This window comes from Polyodon spathula, chromosome 14, assembly GCF_017654505.1.
Source record: "Polyodon spathula isolate WHYD16114869_AA chromosome 14, ASM1765450v1, whole genome shotgun sequence".
NCBI classification, from domain to species: domain Eukaryota; kingdom Metazoa; phylum Chordata; class Actinopteri; order Acipenseriformes; family Polyodontidae; genus Polyodon; species Polyodon spathula.
In genome coordinates, this window is record NC_054547.1 from 4,334,941 (window position 1) to 4,348,959 (window position 14,019).

At 37.6% G+C, this 14,019-nt stretch overlaps 1 protein-coding gene across 1 annotated transcript; it reads left to right on the plus strand.

Moving 5' to 3' along the window:
- The first annotated feature begins 1,603 nt into the window (after positions 1 to 1,603).
- LOC121327210 (LIM domain transcription factor LMO4) lies at positions 1,604 to 13,257 on the plus strand. The gene is made up of 4 exons (XM_041271095.1): positions 1,604 to 1,844; positions 9,130 to 9,226; positions 9,556 to 9,711; positions 12,489 to 13,257. The coding sequence occupies exons 1-4, from the start codon at positions 1,609 to 1,611 to the stop codon at positions 12,495 to 12,497; spliced, it is 498 nt and encodes a 165-aa protein (XP_041127029.1). The 5' UTR covers positions 1,604 to 1,608; the 3' UTR covers positions 12,498 to 13,257.
- The last annotated feature ends 762 nt before the right edge of the window (positions 13,258 to 14,019 follow it).

Sequence of the window (14,019 nt, forward strand, 5' to 3'; positions counted from 1 at the left end):
ACTTGACGAGGCCCGTTCTCTTTAGTTGTCTGGGGACTCACTTTCTTAACCAGTCCTTTTAATTCATCCCTTTAGATTTAATCAGCACTGAGGTATTGCAGCTTGCCCTTAAGAGCCTCTGCTAATGGGGTTACTGGATGCTTTTCTCAGTGTAGCGTTCCCTTTTTTTCCCTTTTACCCTCCTAATTACCTTTCAACAAAGATTTGGGTAGCCCGCGTTGAAGTCCGTCTGCAGAAAATTGAAAACGATTACAAATCAAAAAATAAATAAATAAATAAAAAATCAGGAGACTGAAATGCAGAGTGCCCATTAAAAATACTAGCTATCGGTTTTTAAAGTCTAGAATATACTTCAGACTTCTGGGGCCTTAAAATGCACCATAAAATTAAGTCCGTCATTTGCTGCTTACGTACAATAAATAATAAAACCAGGTTATATGTGGCAGCGCATCGCTGACGTGATCAGAGGTGGTTTATTACTGAAAATATGACACCAGTCATGTGAACTCTGTGGATCAGACACTGTGTACTTCGATCATTCCAAGCAAAACGGACATTATTCAAACACTGGGGCATGCTTTAGAAGATATTGTGGTGTAGTATGTGTACACATTAATAGATTTACAACTTGTGCCTTGGCATGTACAACTTTATGGCTTTAAAATTAGCAGCCATTCTTCCTTTCTCGCAATCTGCTTTTTGTAATAATCTGCCCGCCTTTTTTTTTTTTTTTTTTTTTTTTTACTGAAGAATGAACATTGATCGGCTCGAGGAATAGTAGGGTTTAAAAAAACAAACCAAAAAAAAAAAAAAAAAAAAATTTAAAGGCAATATTGGCTCACCAACAAAATCCAATGCCACTAATTGTTCTATCACCCGGAGTGTTATCAGTAAAACTGAATTAATCTTGGAGGGGTCGGGAGGCAACAGCAGCATTTAGATGAGCGATCAAGGACAGATTAGAGAGGGAAAATGTGTCTAAATGTGTTTGTATAACACAGGTTAAACAACTCCAAAACCGTGGGATCCGTTTATGCCAACGTCGCGAATCGTAAAGCATTCAGTAGCTTACTGATAAAAAGCCATGGGAGTAAAAACGAAAATGAAGGATGAAAGACTGCGTGGTGAAAGGTTTTTACATTAGCAGGCAACATTAGGTTGAAGCTAGGTAAACTGCAGACACCAGAAAAAAACAAAACAAAACAAAAAAAAACCCTTTGCATTTTCCAGATGGTTATGAGGTGTATTCTGATGATGCAACTGGGCGCTCTTTCATATTATGTAACTATATATCTTTTTTTATTTCTCTGAATACTTGCAGTTTTGTGATTTATTAAGTAATACAACGTGCCTCAGTTGGGCTGGTCAGCAAAACAACAGATTTTAAAACAAGTATGTTAAAAATAAAATAAAATAAATAAATACCACATACCTTTTTATATAATTAATTCATACAAGTTGGTGGCAACTTCAAAGTTATGATCAAGCATGTAGTATACAGTTGATTGACAGCTTGCTTCCCGGGGAGAGATTCATGCGATATCTACACTACTGTAACAAGCTTGTCGTCAGATAATACATGTTCCTTGTTCTTCTTGAACAGAGACCATGGTGAACCCAGGCAGCAGCTCCCAGCCACCCCCAGTGGGTGCGGGGTCCCTCTCTTGGAAAAGGTGCGCAGGCTGCGGGGGCAAGATCACAGACCGCTTTCTCCTCTACGCCATGGACAGCTACTGGCACAGCCGCTGTCTCAAATGCTCCTGCTGCCAGGCACAGCTGGGAGAGATTGGCACGTCCTGCTACACCAAAAGCGGCATGATCCTTTGTAGAAACGACTATATCAGGTAAAAGAATTAATACAATTTAAAAAAAAAAAAAATTTTTTTTTTCGTTTTGGTCACGTCATACAGTGGCGTGTTTAATTTGAAAAGATTCTATGCCTGTAACTTGAGGAGTCTGTAAACTATAACCTTTCCCAATGCTAAATACAATACAAAAGGACCCTTCTAGAAATAACCAAAATGAATAGCTCAAGCTGTAGTTTTATACCCCCTATGCTAGATCTACATATGCATCCAATCAAAGAAAACTGAACAGTGTAATATGGGATAGCTGATGGTACGGTGAAATATCCACCCAGTGCTGTAGATTTGTATCCTTTTAATGTAAGGCTCATTGTCCATTGTAGATGAGAGGCACTCTTTATCCTTTAGTGACAATCTGTGATAGGAGGCAGCTGCATAGTCTTTATGCATTGAACTACTTCAAGGGCCATTCCAGGTCATATTTTTCAAAGTTTTGTATGGACCCCACAGCAGTAGGTGTCTAAGTACTTCCATGTACACCTCAGGAAAAGATACTGAAGCAGCTGTGATAACTTGTGTGTGTGTGTGTGAGAAGACTGGAAAAATAAGGTGCCTCTGAGTTTATGGTCATAATGCCAGTGCAAAATAACCTCCCAAACTCATTAGTGTAGCATTTTGCATTTTAAAGGATCATGGGTTTCCTTTCATAAAGTTTCTAGATACTGTATGCTTTTTATATCAATCAGTGTTATCATTTAAATGCAAGTCCCTTATAGAGAAGGACAGAATTTTTGACATTACACCATTAGCAGGAAGGGAATGCATTAAGAAGGAGAAGATCTGCAGCCACACAGACAGGACAGAGGGTGAAGTTGCTTTCATTTTTTAATTTAAAACTTTCAGCCATCTTTTTATAAGTGTGAAGGGTGTATAGGTTACTATTAATCCCTTCTAACAAGTATTAGAAAGATAGTAAGGGTGAAATTTCTCTGTTTTCAGAGCTGTATACTATCGACCTCATTAGTAGAAAACGATGAAGTAATAGGGCATTTAGTTATTCTGATGACTTCTTTCACTTGGGTGCAGCTTCAATCAACTAAATGGAATCTGGACCACACTAACTTTTTTAAAAGTGACATAACTAATTTCACTAAGTGGAAAAACTAAATTAACAATAAAAACAACCCCCCCCCCCCCCCCCCCCCCCCCCCCCCCGGAAGAAAACAGCAAAGTAATGTATATACTGTAAAATTAGGGCTGCTGTTTTTTTGTTTTTTATTAATTGTATTTTTTGGTGGTTATTTTTAGTTATTTTCGAGTTTTATGTAAATCATTTTTTTTTTCTGGGCTTTCATTTTTGATAAACTGTATGAAATTATAGTTTTCTGTTACTTTCCAAAATGCTTGAGCATTTTTTTTTCTGTCAAAAGTACCTTCTTTCCTTTGTTGTCTTCCACAACGAAGTCCCTATGGTCACTGGCACATTCTTCTTTTGGTTTTTGTGTGTAGGCATTTTTTTACATTTCGCCACAATTCCGTTTTAAATCCTCTGTATCTTAACTATAATACAGCTTTTAAATCCAACTAACAAGCCTCCATTCCTGATTGTAATCTCATTTTAAATCTCAGAAGCAGAGTTTCCAATAGAAATGTTGGAATGTGCTGTCACTCAGTAGTTGGGGCGGGTTTAATGTATTCAGAACGAATCCATGATAGATACAAGTCAGCAAGGCGGGACATTATCCAGCAGCACTATTATCAGTTAAAACCGAAAATCAGAAGCCCTGTATATAATATGTATCCAAGAATGCCCTGTATTTCAGCATGCACTTAAGAAATAATGAGTGCAGCAGAATGAAATGTTAAATAATCTGTTTCTTCTTAAACTGTAATTAAAAAAAAAAAAAACACTATTGGAAAAACAAGAGAATAATAATTACCTATTTTCCCTTCCTTGTCTACTTGGGGGTACACTGAAATAATTGACATTCTGCTGGTTATATATGCCTACTGTATATTTTCAACCTTTTACCCACAGGATGCTAATGTTAAAAAACAGGGCAGTACATTGTTTTTTATTTAAATGGTATATGCATTTTATGTGCCATCAACAGCAAGTGGAGCTAACATAAAACCTGCAATCAGGTCACCTTGTAGGGGCTGCACTTTTAAAAGGGTAAGTGCACCTCTCCAAGCAGATTGTCAGTTGTGTGCTTCATCAGTAATGGGTCTACAACCTAATTAGAATTTGGAGGAAAAGTGGATACACCTTTCTTCTTGTATTAAGAGTGCAGTTGGTGGGAGAATGAAACTTCAACAAGGTTCAGAGACAAGATCCAAGCCTAGATAAAGCTGCCTGACAGTGAGTCCACACAATTAAAAGCTTTAATTAGAGGCTCCTCCATTTTCTTTTAGTCCTGATGGGTTTTATCTAATGAGATCTGGTCCCCAGCTCAGATCTGGTCGGAATGACGTGTCCGAAATGAATGAGAGCCTCATCGCAAACAAAACATTTAATTAACAGAATTGGCTTTTTAGAGGGAAGGAGGGAGGGAGAGGATTATTACAGGACCATTCACCTCTGCGTTTTAAAGACACAGTGTCCCGATTTTTAGTGGGCTGTTAAATTGCCAGAGTAGTGTAAAAAAAACACAGCAGTGCCTTTTATTAATCAACAAATGGTGAGCGCTTATGTAAGGATTTTATTTCGGGAACATCAAGGATAGAGAGTGTAATACGAGCCATTGCTTTGTGTTTATTATATGGGACATGTGAATTTTATAAGTTTATCATTTCAAGAATACACTGCTGCAATTGGTACTTTTTACTTTAGTAATTTCAAGAGTCTGCCCTGTATGTTTCTGTCCTGTGTTCCTGTAGCACCTGTAGAAATTGACTGCATAGCAAACCACTGCATTTCTATTAAAACTATTTAAAAAACTCGAAACACAAACCCATGCATATAAACGAAACCTTAAACGTAACCAGTAAATATTACATGTGGAAAGTGCGTTGGCATTTTATCACTGAATTTTTAGTTAAATTATAATCTCCTTGCAGACTGTAAGAGGCACAGAGCAAGGGAGTTCATTTTGCAAGTAATAATGAGCTGACTGCAAGATTCAAGAAATGCGGTCCCTTTAATTGAATAGGCTAGGTAATTAAATGGCACTTTTCCAATAGAACGTGCTAGGTAAATCTAATAGTTGGTTATTTAATATCACTTTGAAGTCTGCCTACTCAAGCACTATGACAGCACAGGAGCATGTGAACTATTAGCTAGGAAAAAACAGGATTTCAAAAATTAATTAAATCGCATGCAATTTAGGGGAAACGTTTATCTTGATTTGTCATAACAGAATTAATTCAAGGCCTTCAATTCACTTGGGGCCAGATCTGTTACTCTGAATTAACCAAGCGTAATTTGGCTGATTTTTCTTCTCTCTCTCCCTCGCTTTCTCTAATGCAGTACTTGCCATTATGCAAAGCCCCCCCCCCCCCCCCCCCCTTAAGTATCAATATCTCCTAGTGCTTTTAAGGTGCTTTGGCTCCTGTTGTACAGAAGCATCTCTACTGGACTATTTTGCAGACATCATTAGTGTATTACTTTTGTACTATATTTAGCGCTGTTGTTAAAGGTACAGCATGCATATTTGTAACAAAATATAAACGTAGACGACCATTTGAAGTTTGTCGTTGACAAACAAAAAACTGTAATTTGCAGCCTGTACAGAAATCATTTATGTAATAAGGAAATGTGTATTTACCTTGTCAAGAAAGCCCTGCACACATACTAACATTGCTCACGTGTTTTAATATTCAGAAGTTAGTGATTTGTCTTTTAACCTTCAGAAACTTGTATGCTACCTTAAGATTCTTTTTGAGTTTGTTTTTTTTAAACCTCCATTTAAGGAACCTCCCAGTGTTAGCGATTGATGGTGTAGTCTAACAGCTGAAATATAAACGACCTGCAACCTAGAATGCAAAGATGAGAAACTGAAACCAATCCTGCCATCGTAATTAAAGAGTCCCCAGGCTTTAATTAGGCTGACCTGGGGTATCTCTTCACCAATGCAAGAGTTCAAGGGAAAACCGCCAGACTGAGGCTGATGGCAACTTAATTGACCACCTAAAGCCTCAAGCCTTTTAAGTCAAATACTCTCCCGGACAATCCCCTGGTCAGATCATTAACACAAAGCATACAGAAAAAAAAAAGCAGGGAATAAATAAATATAAAACTGGCGTGAAGTGACCACGACTAACTGGAACATCGTTATTCAATGTCATTGTGTGTCTACATCGGTAACGTGAATCACCTTTAAACTTTATCCATGTAAAATTGTGCACACTAATCTGTATCCTTGTGTTGTAAGGTACATGGCGGTTTAAAAACTAGATGTCCAGCAAATGAGAGACCAGCTGAGGCCAAGCAAAAGAGAACTGTTTCTTCATTGATAATGCATTTCAATTTATTTAGTGCTTTAACGTATCCAGAGTATAACCCAATGCGCCTAAATCACTAAAGCCTGCGATGTTATTACTTTAGCCTCAGTCTTTTGGGATAAAATTGTTTTTTTTTTTAGTGTAAAAGGAGAAGGGGGGAAAAACCACTCCACATCCTAATAATACAGACCAAACAATATCTTGTGATTCTGTGCAACACAAAGGGTTAAGCCTGATCACGAAGATAAACTTCGGTATATAATATCTGGTGGTGCAAATTATATGCACTTAAGAAAGGGGCACGACCGTGAGCACATGTAATTGTCCTTTTTAGCAAGCGACAGTGCATTAACCTACATATCGTTCAGCAGATTCATAGGATGTCCATTACACTGAAAGGCTTTAAAGGTTTTAACTGATTTTCTGCTGGTACCTATTATAGCGTTCATGAATGTCCTTTTTGCTGTGAGTGGGTTTTTTTTTTTTTTTTTAAGCTAGGCTAAATGCTTCAGGGGTTAATCGGCAATATTCCATTTCCTAGCATTAAGATAAAACACATATGTATTTGGGTTAGACGTCCTGAATGGTTTTAAAACGAGTGCTGAATCTTGGTGGTATCTTCCACCTTAAAAATAACCTACCCAGCGTTTCAATTTAAACCCGTTCCACCTGCAGGTTAGCTCCTAAAGCACAGCTTTCTCCTTTCAGTGGCCCTTCTAATTCTGCAACAACGTGTCGATGTGTCGTGGATCTCAAACTAATTAGTTTTGAAATGGAGTTTTGATTGAACTCTTCAAATCGATGCTGCAGCAAAATTTGTTTCTCAGGCTTCCTATTAAAAGCCATCTTAGGGGGGCAGTTTTACTACTCTCTGCCGTTCTGTCGATACATTTAATAACAACTTAGAGGCTATTTTCAATAAAGAAGAGACGGCAAATTAGTACTTTGAACATGACTAGCCTCCTCTGCAAGGTCAGGACCTGAAAACTCAAGCCTATTTTAGAAGCACAAGCGCCAAGCACATTTTTAAAGGTGTATATATATTTATTGCAGGCTGAACTAAATTGTATTTTTGCTGAAATCGAATGCAGTATTAATTCAGAAGTGAATATAATATTATTGTTTTCTTTCTTGTTTAAGCAGAGTCAGGGTTAGCATGTTCGTTATTACAGTATCATTATAAAGTACTCAAGCACATTTTAGGCCTACAGAAAGCAGTGTATAATATGGATGCATCAGTAAGAGACATCGCATCAGTCCTGTTGTGTTTTTTTTGTTTTTTTTTTCCACGGAATACAGGCTTTTCTTTTCTATAGTTGCAGCTCTTTAATGGAACACTGAACCCTGCTAAATTATCATGCTTAGTTTATAGCGCATAACATTGATTGCTTCTTTGCAATAGCTTTTAAAAATAATCAGGGTGCGTTCCTGAAACAAACGTCTAGCTTTAAATGTGTGTGTATATTTGCCCCCCCCCCCCTGCCGTTTTCATGTCAGATGTTGCGGTCTTATTTGATTGCATAGGAAAACTGCAGTGATAGAGCAAACACCCAGTGAGATATGATGACAAATGGGTCCAGATCCCAGTAAATTACTTTCTGCTCAAATCGAAATTTCATTCAGTTTGTTGCTAGCAGAGATGAAGTAATCTAAATTGTGGACTCAGAGGCAGATAGAGGGAAGCTGGAGCAAGCATTTCATTATCAAGAGGGAGAGAGGAGGTTAGGATGAAAGAGATGAGCGGAGGCAAATCTAAAGTGTTGACACCATGATTGAAAAGGTTAACCCATGCACATTATATATCAACCTGGATAGCGCAGTGTTTCTAATGGAAACTGTGCTCGGATGGAGGTTTTGCTGCGGTTCTAATAGCAAAAGCATGATGTCTCCTTAGATGTACAATCAAAGCCTCTTAACTCTCTGATTACTTCTGTTTCAGGTTATGATTAGGATGCAACATGTATGTTAAAGGCAATACTTAATTTCGATGTCAGAGCCTGGGGACGTGAACTGTATGTATTTTCATAAAGTTCAAGATTTTAAATTGGAGAGCTGCTTTTGTTTTGTGCTGTAATCGTACAAGACAATAATCAACTGTGTTGTCTTAAAAGTAATAGAGATCCTGGACTGCAGTAATGTTATTGCTTCATGCAAAGCTTTGGATTAAAATGATTTAGCAAAAGCCAGTTATGAATGTACAGGTTTGAACAAAATCATGGAAAAGGCTTCAGTATGTAGAACACACTTTTATGTAAATAGACTGTCCATCACATAACTAATTAGTACATATTTATTTATTGCACATGGCATCGCTGACATGTATCCTGCAAAATAAAAAGCTATTGCAAGTCAGATTCAGCCACAATGGGCCACCTGTCTAAAAGCAGGTGCTTGGTTGGCAGATGCTTCCTTATCCGTGAATGCACAGTTATTGATGTTCCACAAGGAAAGTGATGACTCCAAAGGTCATTCTGGATAATAGGCTTCACTGGACATTTTCACCCCCAGTTTCTCTGAATAAATTAGAGAGATGGTTGTGTGTCCCTCCAAAAGAAAAGAAAGCAACTATCAGACTTGTCACATTCTATCTGTGACATCCTGGCATCCTATTGTTGCCCTACGCCCTACTGAACGTGTTTCTAATTTTTTGTCCAATCACATTACCCAGCTGATATAAAAAGACCCTCCCAAGCCGTGTATTGATTGATGGGGCATGTCATTGTCAAGTGCATTTTTGTCATTTTTTTTTTAAACACAAACACAATAAAAGGGGGGCAAAATGTCAGTTGTTTTTTTCTGTTCCATTTTATGCAAGTGAACGATTGTCATGCAGTATTTCGCTCAGTAATAAATTCTCGTTTTGTTTTAATTATTATTTCAGATTATTTGGAAACAGTGGAGCCTGCAGTGCGTGTGGACAGTCTATTCCAGCAAGCGAGTTGGTTATGAGGGCACAAGGCAATGTCTATCATCTCAAGGTAAACATATGTTTGTTTGTTTTTTATTTTATTATTAGTTATTGATGATGAGATTGCATCAGTACACTAACACCTTAAACCTTGAGGTACACGGGGGAAAAGTATCCACTGCAAGAATCTTCACTAGAGACCTTTTTATGCCAATTGACATGTTAACTTATTTCAATGGGAAATGTAAACTGTGAAAAGTTGTACAAGCTTGCTTACAAATGAATTGCTAATACAGCACCAGGCGTACAGTCCTTTTTATAAAGCAGTGGTTAATGTGTCTTGACACACTGTGGTCTTCTGGGGCCTGTTATGATGTTTCTTTGTTTTCCTCTGGACAGTGTTTCACATGTTCTTCCTGCCGGAATCGGCTGGTCCCGGGAGATAGGTTCCACTACATCAATGGCAGTTTGTTCTGTGAACACGACAGACCCACAGCTATCATTAACGGCCACTTGAATTCGCTTCAGACTAACCCTCTACTGCCAGACCAAAAGGTATATTTGCATGCTTCATTACAGCGCCGAGACCTTGGAAGCCAAAACAATGCTGGGTGACGGGGGTTAATTTCACATTGTATCAGGAGTCAGCTGCAAGTTAGCCTCGGATGATCCTGTGATCTTGATCTGCGGTGTAAAGAGATTTTTATTATTTATTTATTTATTTTCTGAACTGACAGGTCTTTTTTTTTTTTTTGTCATTGAGAATGCTTGTTATAAATATATAAGGGGATTGATCTATCTGGTGAAAGAATTAGAATTGTACCTTGCAGTGCAACTGTACAATGCAAAATCTATTCTGTTTACCCTCATTTTAAAGAGAGTTTCTTAGTCCAGTGAAGGTCATTCTGTTATTCGGATATTTCCATCATTCTTTGTTAGGGAAATCATTAAAGTAATTTTTAAACGAGCGTTAAACATAATGCCCAAATACCTTCTTCACTCTGCGCAAACCCAAGTATTTAGTGTTTTAATGGTGGATTATTTTATTTCTTGCTAGAAAGCTTATGAACTGCAGACACTACCTGCCTTAAATGGAACAAAAAGTGTTACAACATACTTAGGTCTTAGCCAGGCAGACAAGTGCAATTTTGTAACTGCAGAAACGAATTTGTAACAATTACTGTCAACATTAAAATGAAAAGACTGCAAATGCAAGCCTGGACCAGAAAGAAAGAGAGAATGTATGGAGTCCACGTAATTGTTTTCACATCATATTTCATACCGATTACGTATTGATGACATTGATTCATTTACTCTCTACAGCACCACTTGCATGGATATTAAAACTTATTGACCAAAGATTCATTTTAATTTCAGATTGACGATAGATTTTTCCGTCATTCCTGATTGCATGTTTGACTTTTTCATCATTAACCGAGGCAATCGCACACCACTGAGCTGTTGCAGTGAAACAAAGCACGCACACATCACTTGGTAATTCTTTATAGATTTACAATAGGAACTTTATTAATGTTGGGGGCATCATACATAACAGCGTTTAACTCGAAATTGTATTGCAATTGTATAAACTAGGTGTGTCAGAATATAGGATTCAGAATCTCAATCTTCATTTATTTTATTTTTTCAGGTAAGGATTATAGAAAATAACTATCTGAAAGTTGGAATAAATGCAGTTTTGAATATTTGCAATTTTTACAACGCATTTCGGTCAATTACATCGTCCTGTTATAGGCTTCAGTCTGTTGGGTTAGTGATGGCCCTTGTTCTGTATAATTGCACACATTTCCAGTCTTGGAAGAATGCAGAAAATGTTAACAGGTATATAAAACACATCTGAAGTTTAAATAAGACTTGATGTACCATGTGTTTAATTCTGACAGACTGCCTTTCAGGTCAGAATGACAGGAATTCCGTTCTAGAATTCACTCATTGGACAGGTATTGGATATTGAGGTGTGTTCTGTATGTAAACAGTGTTTAACATTCAGTTTGAAAGTCTTTGCTTTATGATATTACATTTTTAAATGTGCCTGTTTTAAACCAGTGTTCCGTTCCCATTATACTTGGTGTAGTGAATATGAAAGATCTCATTGCTTATTTATATGGGAACATCTAATGTAGTGCAAACTGCTGAATTATTAATGTTAAAATGCAATCAAATATAGGGTGCAATGCTTTAATTATTGTTGGGATGGAATTGTTTAACATCAATTACTGTCATTTTTATCCTGAAAGCCTTCATATATTTATCATTTATTATGCTGCCTAACATAATAATATTCAGTGACTTTTGTGGAATATAATTAAGTAGCTTAATTCCTAATATAAAAAAAGAAGTCCATGCAGCATTTGAGAATCGAATAACTTATTTTAAGGCGATGGCATCAGTCATCATCATTACCCAGTTCTATAAAAGAAGTGACTATCTAATTCAGTTACAGTACTTCAGTGGTTTTTAAACATCCTGGTAAATCTGGCAAATGAGTAATATGATGGATCTATAGCAGAGAAATCCTACCTGTGTCGATATGAGGGGTCCTATTCTTTCATTGTTTTTATTATGTCAAATTTCACGGTGACATAATTGGTGCTGTCTGTGTCCACAGTGGAGGACACATTTGACACTCATTTATTGAGTAGGTTTCTCTGGCTGCTGCCTAATCTCTTTGTTCAGGACAGACAAATTACCTTTTTCACACTGAGCGCCAACTCTGGGGAATTAAACCACAGAGCTGCAGTCACTTTAATTAGCCTGAAAGTGGGGGGTTTGCAATTACTAATAGACTTTGAGCTTTTAGTAATTTGAGGAAAGGGTAAAAAGAACTATAGAATACTAAAGAAAAAAGGAATGTTAAAAAAAAAAAAACCTGCATTTTTTCTTTGTGCTTAATGCTCAGGTAATGAGATCCAGTTTTTTTCTTTTTACCTGTATGCATGATGTGTCATTCAATGTCACTTATTGAGGGGTACATTTACAGCATTTCCAAAATACTGATTTGAACTTTTAAGGGAAACATATTTAAATTATTACATCAATTAATGAAGAAGTTAGTGCCTAGAAAGAAAAATCTACAAACTTCAAACTCGCCTCTGCAGCGTTCCTTTTACCATTGGTTATTGTGCATGGGGTTGACAGTTATCAAGCTTCCCTCACTGTGTTGTATAGAGATTTATTTCCGTTACTGCAGCAAGGTAGTTTCATTAGACTATGTAAGTAAACAAAAAGGTAGTGCTGAATTTTATAACGTCTCCTTTCTCAATTTAACCATCTGGTCTTACGTTTTGTGTGGTTTTTTAAAAAAATTTTCCCAGGTCTGCTAAAAGGAATGGAGCCGTGCCAGCAAGCAGCAGGATGCGTGTCTTCATGTCAGACCTGGCCCGTCGTCCCCGGTGGGCTGTCACTCTGGTTCTGCAGCGAGTCACCTTTCCGGCCGGTGTCTATGCCACCTCCAGCACCCCATGCCATTGTATTTCCCTTTTTTACTCTTGACTGCCCTCTTCTCGAGTCCGTTCCTGCGTTCACATGACTGAGGAGGAACATGAAGGACTCCATGAACCTGGACTAATGGGAGACTGTGTGTAGGGAAAATGAGAATTTTAAAAGAAAAAAAAAAACATCCTGAAGGGGAAAAAAAAAAAGACAAATGAAGCTAATTAAGAGCAGCTTTTCCAATCTGCATTGTTCCTCCGTTAACAATTAGCAGGGCGATGACCACAGTTTTATACCCTTTACTCTACCTTCTTTACAACCTTCTGTTTGCTCTTAGTATATCTTAAGTGTTGTAAAAGAAATGTTTCATTTTGAAAAAAAAAAAAAAAACAATAGACTGTGGGATAAAGAGATCTGTGGCTTTTGTGGAAATCTATCATAAACACTTTTGGTGTAACTCTGTAAAATGCCATGTATGTATGCATGCAAGTGTTTTTATTGTCCCATTGTTGCTACCCCTTCTCGCCCTACCCCCAACCCATAAACACCCTCCACAGCGCAAATCTGAAGCATATAGTAGATAAAATGTAGAGATTTTCAACAACCTATACATGCTGAATGAAAAATAAATCTATTTGTGATATTTTCAGAGACATTTGCTCTAGTGTGATGTATTTAAGTAATACAAAAATATGAGAAAATTAAGCACAGTTTTAATGTAAAACCCCTCACAATTGCTGCACAATGATTACATTATACAAGTGCGCATTTCATTTGCGTGTTTGTTATTTTTCTTTTTCTATACAGTTGCTTTTTAGAAAGTGTGGTGCTTTGATTAACCACCAAATGTTGTTTTGTTATTATTTATTTTTTAGTAGTTTAAGCCATACATTGATGGAGCTGTCAGGTTTTTTAATTATTATTATTATTTTTTTTTAATTTAGTAGTTACCAATTTGCTTTATCATTTTCTCCCCAATTTTGGAATAGCCAATTATTTTTAGGCTCAGCAATGACTCTGGAGCGGCGAAGACGAACACACGCTGTCCTCCGAAGCATGTGCCATCAGCCGACAACTTCTTTTCACACTGCAGGCTCACCGTGCAGCCACCTCAGAGCTACAGCGTCGGAGGAGAACGCAGCTTACAGGCAAGCCCGCAGGCGCCTGGCCAGACCTCAGGGGTCGCTGGTGCGCGGTGAGCTGAGCACACCCTGGCCGACCTAAGCCCCCACCCCCATCCCCCTGGCATTTCACAGCCCTTTATATTGACCAAGAAGGTAATGGTTATACTTTGTGTTCATCAACTTACAATGTCGAATGCAGGAACACTGCAGTGCAGTGTCGCTTATTTTTTATTTTTTTTTTATAGTGGGGTGTGGGTGGATTGATACACAAGTTGCCTTTTATTTGGCA